General features: G+C 52.6%; 1 protein-coding gene and 1 pseudogene across 2 annotated transcripts in view; both read left to right on the forward strand.

Annotated features, from left to right (window-relative positions):
- The first annotated feature begins 939 nt into the window (after positions 1-939).
- Positions 940-3,793, forward strand: LOC123159768 (annexin D1-like; annotated as a pseudogene). The gene is made up of 5 exons (XR_006479866.1): positions 940-1,131; positions 1,229-1,374; positions 1,492-1,710; positions 2,220-2,422; positions 3,264-3,793. The product of XR_006479866.1 is annotated as an annexin D1-like (transcript).
- A 130-nt stretch (positions 3,794-3,923) lies between these two features.
- The window catches only part of LOC123157720 (uncharacterized), an 11,715-nt gene continuing 5,738 nt past the window's right edge, over positions 3,924-9,900 (forward strand). The window contains exons 1-2 of the mRNA XM_044575955.1: positions 3,924-4,523; positions 6,144-6,157. Coding sequence (XP_044431890.1) covers positions 4,064-4,523; positions 6,144-6,157 — 474 coding nt within the window. The 5' untranslated portion in view covers positions 3,924-4,063. The remainder of the gene's footprint in view (positions 4,524-6,143; positions 6,158-9,900) is intronic.

Raw genomic sequence — 9,900 nt, forward strand, 5'->3', positions numbered from 1 at the left:
TCTCTCTCTCTGGGGGGGTGGGAGTGGATGTGAAGAGGGGCACGGTGTTGACTAGGGCATGGACGTGTTCACTGCAGCTTCCCAGCTATCCAACATGGCAACCTAAGTCAGCTTTAGGATCTACGTTTTTCATCCAACAGTTAAGAGGGCGTTCACTGGGAAATCCCTCCCAACAAACATTTGGCAATAGTTTTTCCCTTGTTTTTTTTTGTTGAATCACCCCCACTTGCCACTCGGAGTAGCCTTTAGCCCAGAGCGTTCACGACGGTCAGCTTCCCAGCGAACGGGCTGGCCCGTCCGACGAGATGCTTTAAGACTTGCTGTTTTCATCCAACGGTTAAGAGGGCGTTCAACGCGAAACCCCTCCCAGCCAACATTCACCAAACAACATTCTTCTTGTTTTCTGAATCACTGCCACTTGCCACTCGGGGCTCCGGAGCAGCCTTTAGCCCAGAGCAGCACGATGGCTACCACTTCACCAGGAGCGACAAAATGGTCGCGGCCGTTCACACACGGTGCACCGGCGACCCACCAACCTCAATCCAAGCGAGTGCACTCCAAAAAGTCCAAAAGACGATGAACCACGCAAGCACACATGGCTCCCCCTCAGACCATCGACGACGCACCCGGCCTCCCACCCTCGTAACGAGCTGTCGTCTTTATTCACGCCATCATTTTCTTATTCACCATGAGCTGTTGCCCGTGCCAATTCACGCTAAAATTACACATTTCCATTTATTAATCATTGGCCCGTCTCTGCTGCAGACTTAGCGCTTAAGACTCGAGAGATGTTTCCAGGACACGGCCCGGCCCCGTGCATCACGCGCCCATACACTAATCATACTACTGTAATCCAGATCAGATAATCAGTGCTACCCCACTAATTACATGGCAGCCACCCACCATCGCTTTCCTTAAACCCCTCTTCTCCCCACCCATTTTAATAGCCCCCCTCCACCCCCCTGCAGAAACGCGCAATCCATTCGTCCATTCCCCGCCCGGTCTCGAGATCCCACTTCCCACATCGCTCCGCGTCCGATCCCGGCAGGCGCCCGATGGCGACGCTCAAGGTCCCCTCCAACGTCCCGGCCCTCGCCGACGACTGCGACAACCTCCGCAAGGCCTTCCAAGGTACGCCCACTCGCCGCTCCCCCCGTCGTCCCCAATGTTTCCCCGTGCGGGACGATCGTCTGATCTGTCGGGTTTTTTTCTTTTCGTCTGCGCGCAGGGTGGGGCACGAACGAGGCGCTCATCATCTCCATCCTCGGCCACCGCGACGCCGCGCAGCGCCGCGCCATCCGCAAGCACTACGCCGACACCTACGGCGAGGAGCTGCTCCGGAGCATCACCGACGAGATCTCCGGCGACTTCGAGGTAATTAACTCACCGGCTGACCAGCACAACCTCACCTTACGCGGACCCCCGGCCCCTTCCAGATCTCTGGCTGATCGGACGTTTTTGGTCTGCTGTGACGTGTTGTGATGTGATCAGAGGGCCGTGATCCTGTGGACGCTGGACCCGGCGGAGCGGGACGCGGTGCTCGCCAACGAGACCGCCAAGAAGTGGCACCCCGGGAACCCCGTGCTGGTCGAGATCGCCTGCGCGCGCGGCTCCAAGCAGCTCTTCGCTGTCAGGCAGGCCTACCACGACCGCTTCAAGCGCTCGCTCGAGGAGGACGTCGCTGCCCATATCACCGGCGACTTCCGCAAGGTACTGTGTCTTGTCCCGTTCCTATCTTCCTGTACATTCAGTCTTAGATGCCATATACTCTGCTATATACCGGTGCGTCCCTAAATTGACTGACTGTAAGTAATTACCCGGTGCTAAACAAATTAGTTCGGAGCTGTGCTGTCATTTACAATGGATTGGGTCTGCACTGTGCTAAAACGCCAGTAAGGTTTATGGATCCAAATATCCACTGGTATGAAAGAAATCACTGTTGATCCTTTTGTAGAAGACTCTGTTCTTCTCTTCTGAAAAATGATATGAAAGTGCTTCTTCTATTTTACATGCTGTTAGTGTTAACTCATGAACCATGAAATTTGAAATTTCAAAATGCAGTATCTTATAACTTTGGGCTACATTCAGATCAAATTCAGTTGCGATGGTGACTTTGGTTACCTTGTTCCTGGCCATTTTCTGATTTTGGAGGTGGAAATTTGTGTAGATATAGATAATTGTGGCAAAGTGGGGCCTGAATTTTCTTTATTCGTTTTCAGCTGTTGGTGCCACTTGTAAGCTCACACCGCTATGAGGGACCAGAGGTCAACACAAGGTTGGCTCATTCAGAGGCCAAATTACTACATGAGAAGATTGAGCATAAGGCTTATGGTGATGATGAGGTCATCAGAATTCTCACCACTAGGAGCAAAGCTCAACATTCAATAATTACAATGATACATTTGGTCACCCGATCACCAAGGTGCATAAATATCTTATGCTCTGTTTTTTACTTCTGCTGTTGAAAATCTGACAGGATGTAACCAGCTCATTATGTTCTATTTGTTGTGCCTACCTTTGCTCCGTGTTGCATTATACTACAGTTAAAAGCCGAAATTCAATAATTAAGATGCATCACTGTTTCAGAAAATATGTAATATGCAACATAGCATATTTTATCTCAGTTGACTAATGATCTTTGGTAATGCTCTGCCTGGTAGGAGCCTATGTATTCAAATTCAAGCTCAACTTTATTCTGCCTTTTTTACCCAGCTGGATTTTAGATAAATTTCCATATGCATATTGCCTGGATCTGTTGCCTTGGTGCTTTTTTAAAGAAAGATGCATATTGTTAAATTTGAATGCATTCCTAGTCATTCTAAGAGTTCCTATTACTAAGAGTTATTCTGCTATTCTGTATAGTTAATTTTTGTTGTTGTTTCTGAGATGTATGTGTGGCTCTGAACACTCCATTCTTCTTGTAAAACCCTTTAACTGCTTACTTGCAACTTAGAAGCAAGAACTTAATAGTATTCGCCTACCTTATTAGTTTTTAGGACATACCAGAATTAGTTATTCTTATAGTAAATCTTAAGTTCTTAACTGCTCTGCAAACTCAAAATTTTCCTTCTAAAGTCGGTTCGAATCAATTTGTATACATATTTTGTGCTATCTGCTTTCCTCAGTTTTGTTCTCACAGTTCCATGATATTTAGCAAAATTCTACATATGAGTTTTAGGGACAATCTTGCTTGACCAATGCAGTTCCTTCTAGATTTGTTTTTATCCAAAGGCATGCTTTCTCACAATCTCTGCTTTTTACAGGATCTCAAGGCTGACCCCAAGGATGAGTTTCTCAAAACCCTGCGGGCTGTTATCCGGTGCTTCACCTGTCCTGATAGGTACTTTGAGAAGGTGGCCAGGCTGGCCATTGCAGGCAATGGAACCGATGAGAACTCCCTCACTAGGGTCATAACCACCCGCGCTGAGGTGGACCTGAAGCTGATCAAAGAGGCGTATCAGAAGAGAAACAGTGTTCCCCTGGAGAAGGCCGTCGCAGGCGACACCTCCGGCGACTACGAGAGCATGCTCCTCGCCCTCCTGGGGAAGGAGTGAGCCTTGCCCCTGTATCCACCCCCTGTTACCCTTTTATATCTCGACCGGAGAATAAACCCCTGGTATGCAAGGTTAGATCTGCTGCACCTTGCATAACAGTGAGAATAAGGTAGAGAGAGATATGCTTTACGATGAGTCATGCATGGTACCTTTCGTACTTAGATGTTCGCGTGTGAAATGCAGAAGAGATATTAAAGTTGTGTTTTCTGTAAGCCTGAAAATCTATCTTGTGTCTGTAACTCTGTATTGCCTCCGTTACCGATTGCCCCTGCAGTGGGCTTGAATTGAATCGGGTAATAGCCGCAGTGTGCGAGTCTTCCGATTCTGCCGCGTCTTGGTTGCCAGGTGCCGATGCCGACTCGAAATCGATCACGACTTGGATTCTTCACGCCGCAGCTCCGTCACCTCTTATAAGTCGATCTTCCGCCAGCAGAGAGCTCACCTATTCTACACCGCTTCATAATCAACTGAGCCATCGACCACAGATTAGATTTTGGTAGCTGCTCGCGATGGCCGGCTGGTTGGACGAGGGGTCCTCCTCCTCCTCCTCGTCGTCGTCTAAGCGGCGGCGCCGGGATTGTGACTGCGACTGCGCTGAGAGTAGGAGGCCGCGGCGGAAGCAGCACCTCTATCTGGCGCTGGACGACTGGGACGGCGGGTACAGCATCCACAAGCTCGACGCCGACGACATCTTGGACGACGATTTTGGAGGAGTGCGCAAGCTTCCCGAGCCCGCCGCCATCCGGATCAGGTGGCCGGTGCGCGGCCCCGTGCACTTCGCCGCTCTGGGCACCGACATCTTCTTCGCTGCCGGCCCGCGTTTCCACGGTGACGACGCCCCACCCACAACCTTCGTCTACGAAACGCAGGCCGCCGCGCTCGCCGTGGGCCCGCCCCTTCCGACCGGGCTCTATAGCTTGGGGGCCGCCATGGCCGCCGGTCGGAAGCTCTACGCCCTAACAAGCCCCTGCCATCCCGAGGTGTCGTGGTTCTAAGCCTGACAGTAGAGTGGGGGGTAGGTATGGAGAGGCAAGGTCCTAGCTATGGAGAGGTTGTAAGCACAAAGGATGTACGAGTTCAGGCCCTTCTCGGAAGAAGTAACAACCCTACGTCTCGGAGCCCGGAGGCGGTCGAGTGGATTATGAGTGTATGAACTACAAGGTGCCGAACCCCTCTGCCTGTGGAGGGGGGTGCTTATATAGAGTGCGCCAGAACCCCAGCCAGCCCACGTAGGAGAGGGTTTAAGGTGAGTTAAGTCTGGGGCGTTACTGGTAACGCCCCACATAAAGGCCTTTACTATCATAAAGTCCACTTGATTACAGGCCGTTGCAGAGCAGAGTGCCTCTTGACCTCCTGGTGGTCGAGTGAGTCTTCGTGGTCGAGTCCTTCAGGCCAGTCGAGTGAATCTTTGTTGGTCGACTGGAAAGCGACCTCTTCTAAGGATGTCTTGGGGTAAGTTACTTGGATCAGGTCCATGACCCTACCCTAGGTACATAACCCCATCATTAGCCCCCGAATGGATTGAGGCTTCGAGTGAAGAAGGAGTTGATGTCGTTTCCGATTAACCTTTGCGCTCCGGTTGTGCGCTGTTCTGGACCAAAGAATCCCTTCGTCGACAGGAAACAACTTGCCTTCAGTCGACTTGATCCATTCTGTTTTTGCGTCGAGTGATCTTTCAGGCTTCGACGATCTCCGAGCGACGGATCGCCGGAAACACCGCGCCTGACAGACTGATTTGTTGCTCGCGGATTCCGCGGGATGCGAAATTTGGGGGCGCGCGCGAAGCGGGGCGGACCGCGGCGTTCGGATGGGACGGGGCATAGACGCCTCGATCTCCGCGCCGCCTTTTTCGCCACGTATCCCGTCTGCATAACTGTTCCAGATATGATTAGATCGACCGGGTCCACCTGTCATCCACTCGGAAGGGACCTTATAAATGTGCCCGGCGAGGATTTCTGTGCTGCGCCTTAGCATTCTCCCCCTCTCTCTGCTTCCTTCCTCCCTGCTCAGCGCGCTCGCTCTCGTCCCCGCACCACTTCCCTTCGCGCATCTCGCCGGCGACCATGGCCAAGGAGAAGACGGCGGCGCTGGAGCGTGCAAAGAAGGCGTCGGCATCGGAGAAGGCGAAGGGGAGATCCACCAGCCGCGGAGGATCCTCGTCCAGATCCCGCCTGCCGAAAGGCTGGGTCCAAGGAGACTGGATCCAGTCGACCATCACTGAGAATGACATTCTCGACATGGCCAATGAGGGCTTGATCCCCCACGGAGCTGCGAGACTTCCGGGGAAGGAGTGGCAGCCTCAGCCAGAAGAGGGTGAGTGTGTGCTTTTGGCCACCCATGTGGATCGCGGGTTTTCCTTGCCGCCGAGTGTTTTCTTTCGTGGCTTTTTGAACTTCTTCGGAGCGCAGCTCCACCACTTTACCCCAAACTCCATTGCCTATCTTGCTGCGTTCGTATCCATGTGTGAGGGTTTCTTGGGCTGTCGACCGCACTGGGGTTTGTTCAAACACATATTCACGTGTCGATCTCAGTCCGTGAAGAAGGCGAGCCCAGGTGATGAGAGAACCCGAGTCGTCCAAATGTGCGGAGGCCTGGGGATTCAAGTGAGGAATAAGAGCACCTTCCCGCCCATGACCTTTCCCGAGTCCGTCAGAGGCTGGCAGTCGACTTGGTTCTACTGCCAGGTCCAGTCGACGCCAGGGCAGTCGAGTGGACTCCCTCCGTTCACCATGGACCGAGTGAGCAAGCCTTCCCCTCTGAAGCTGATTCCGGAGGAGAAAGCTGACGTGAAGATGTTGATGGAGCGCGTGGTGCAGTTGGTTCGGGAGGGAGTGACGGGCATGGACCTCCTGGAGGTTTTCCTCAGGCGTCGCATCCAGCCTCTCCAGTTCCGGAGCCACTGCATGTGGTTGTACTGTGGGACCGAAGACGAGACTAGAGTCCATCCAGAGGCAGTCGACGATGTCACTCTGGAGAGATGGATGGTAGCCGTCACCGGAAACAAGGACAACCCACGCGGAGCCAGGAGAATTCCTCCACTCGACCACAACAGCGATCCAAATAAGGTACACTTGCCCTGCTCTCCACTGCATTCTTGTCGCATTCGTCTCTGTCTACTCTGCCGACTGGTCGACTGATCATTGTCTTGATATCTGCTAGGCCCTCACCGAGCTGTACTCGATGCCCAATGGGGCACAAACTCCGACTGAGGAGGGTGAGGCGAGTGGGGGCGAGAGCCAGGACGAGGAGGAATGGGACTCGGACGTTGCAGGGGACGACGACGACGATGATGATGACGACGGCGACGATGATGACGCCGAAGACGAGGAGGAAGAGGAGGAGGTCGTGCCACCGCGCTTGGAAAGGCGGTCGAAGCTCGTCCACGACCCTTCGACTGAACGTGGCAAGGGGGTTGCGACGCAGTCGACCAAGCGCCCTAGGACCACTTCTCCAGCACCAACTGAAAAGGCGCCGAAGCAGCCTAGGGGGGCTCCGCCAAAGCCGACCAAGCTCCTGCCGAAGATGAAGGTGTCCATCCCCACCATATCAGGGTAATTGTGTCGTTTGAGTCTTCTCATTTTGTGTGAACTTTATCTCTGGTCGACGCTGAAGTTAGTCGACTGATCCTTTGGAGTTGCAGTGCTGCTACTTCTGAAACCTCAGCTCGGGCTGACGACCACGAGATGGAGGATGCAGCAACTTCGAACCCAGGTACTGTATTCTTAACACCGTTCTTAGTCGACTGACTCGTGATCTCTGATCCTGATTCTTCTCCGCAGCTCCACCCAACACTGTTATCAATCTCCCTGACGACGACGAAGATGAAGAACCACTGACGCGCAGGAGGAGTCGGAAAGCATCCGCCAGTAAGGTGCCTCAGGATGTGACGGCGCCTGAGATTCTGACTGTGGAGGGAGAGAACACCACTCGACACACGGTGTCCTTCGCAAATCCACTGACGAGTGCTCAGCAGCCCTCCCTCTTCACGACGCACCACGTCCCTGAGGACCAAGCTGGCGCAGCGAAGGAAGCGATACGCCAGGCGGGACTCATGATGGAGCAGCTGAAGACCATCCGGGATGCGAGCCAGGCAGCTTATGACGCCAGTTCTGCCCTCCAAAGCAATGTCCAGGTCAGTCGACCACTGTTTGTTCTGTTGGATATGCTACCAAAAACTTTTCTTTTCCGGAATTTACGGTAGTCACCCAGTGGGTGTGTCGAATAAACTCCGTGTTAGCGGGGGCACGCTGAGTGCACCCGCTGGGTGTAGTCCCCAAGGCTAAGGTCGACTGCTGGCAGTCGGCCTTAGGCTTTATGATGTCAATCTTTATGCCAGTCGACTGGTCGACTGGATTTCGCAAACCGGTGGGGGCACGCTGAGTGCACCCACTGGGTGTAGTCCCCAAGGCTAAGGTCGACTGCTGGCAGTCGGCCTTAGGCTTTATGATGTCAATTTTTCTGTCAGTCGACTGGTCGACTGGATTTCACAAACCGGTGGGGGCACGCTGAGTGCACCCACTGGGTGTAGTCCCCGAGACTGTGGTCGACTGCTTGCAGTTGATCACAGTCTTAGAGAATGCTCTTTGATTTTTTTTTTGAGGTCGACTGGTCGACTTTGTCTTCATCGGGATTAGTGGGGGCACGCTGAGTGCACCCACTGGGTGTAGTCCCCGAGACTACGGTCGAATACTTGTATTTGGCTGTAGTCTTAGAAACGTGTGTTTTTCCCTTTTTCACTCGGAAGTGAATTATATTTGACATTTAGTCGATTGGTTCTTCGCAGAACTCCTGTGATCTTGTGGCTCGCTACTCAGAGCTGGAACAAAAACATACTCAAGTCGAGCTGAGCTTGAAGCTGGTTCAGGAGAAGCTGACAAAGGCAAAGGAGGAGACCGAAGGTATGTTTGGTGAGACCCTGACGACTGCTTTTCCCCTTGCTTGTTTCAAAATCTGATCTTGTTGTAACTTGTAGGTAAGGTAAGGGAGGCCCAGCAGAAGAAAGACCTTGAGCTAGCTGAGAGGATCAAGCTTGCTGACGAGAAGTTAGCTTCAGTCACCAAGCTCGAACAAGACAACACCAATCTGAAAGCTGCTCTTGGGATTGCCAACAAGGAGGTCAGTCGACTGAAAACTGACAAAGCTGCCCTGACCGACCAAGTCAACAAATTGACTGAGAAGAAAACTGAACTGGAGGCCTTCCTGAGTGGTCTTGCCAAGAAGCTGTTTCTTATGCTTGAAGGTAAACCTCCAAGTTTGGCAAATATTTCCAATTGTGGCTTTTTCCATTCGACTATCCCCTTGACTTAGTGATCATCCTTGCAGAATTTTGTCAAAACTTTGAAGAAGAAACCAGCCGACTGGAGCCAAACCTCGACCCCGTCAATTCTCCGGTGAACGACGAAGTTGCCATGGATGTTTTCCGACTGGAGTCTCGTGTTGCAGCTGTCGTGGACTATCTCGCAAGGCTGAAGGCCGCCACATCTCGCATCGACTCGACGCTCTGGCCTGAGGAGACACTTCAGAATGACCTTGAGTCGCTGATGGCCCGCTTGAACACAATCCCTGGTCGAGTGCAGGAGTGGAAGAAGTCCTCGGCTCGGTGTGGTGCAGATGTCGCTCTGTGTCTGGCCCGAGTCCACTGCAAAGATGCGCGAGAAGAGAAGCTGGCGGCCCTTCGGGTGGCCAATACCAAGAAGCACGACTTCAGGTCCTTTATGGAAACTTTCCTTGCAGCTGCCACTCGGATCGCCGACGGAATTGACCTTGATGAATTCGTTGCACCTTCCAGCCCTCCACAGGAGGGGTAAAAAACTTCTTCTGGCTCGATACTTTTAAATTTGCCTCGGTATGCCGAGTGGAATTGTAACCGACAAACCTTAACGGGCTTGATGCCTGAGCACTTTCGGTTCCTTTAGATGCCGATTCAAACTTGAATTTGGTGCTTGAATACGATTGCCTTTGGCTCGAAATGTCTTTTGCAGGTTCAAAGCAAGGCGCCTTTATTGCAATCGACTTATCCTGCGGTCCACTTAGGCGAGCACTGGGCCGCGGCTAAACCTCCGAGTGGAAGTCAGGCTTACCACTCGGTAGGATTTTTATAACTTAGGCGAGCACATGGCTGCAGCTAAGCCCCCGAGTGAGAGGGTTGCTCTTCGCTCGGTGGAATTTTTATAACTTAGGCGAGTGCTTGGACTGCAGCTAAGCCTCCGAGTGAGAGGGTTGCTCTTCACTCGGTAGGATTTTTACAACTTAGGCGAGCGCTTGGACTGCAGCTAAGCCTCCGAGTGAGAGGGTTGCTCTTCACTCGGTAGGATTTTTACAACTTAGGCGAGTGCTTGGACTGCAG

The sequence above is a fragment of the Triticum aestivum genome, chromosome 7B (assembly GCF_018294505.1).
Source record: "Triticum aestivum cultivar Chinese Spring chromosome 7B, IWGSC CS RefSeq v2.1, whole genome shotgun sequence".
NCBI lineage: Eukaryota > Viridiplantae > Streptophyta > Magnoliopsida > Poales > Poaceae > Triticum > Triticum aestivum.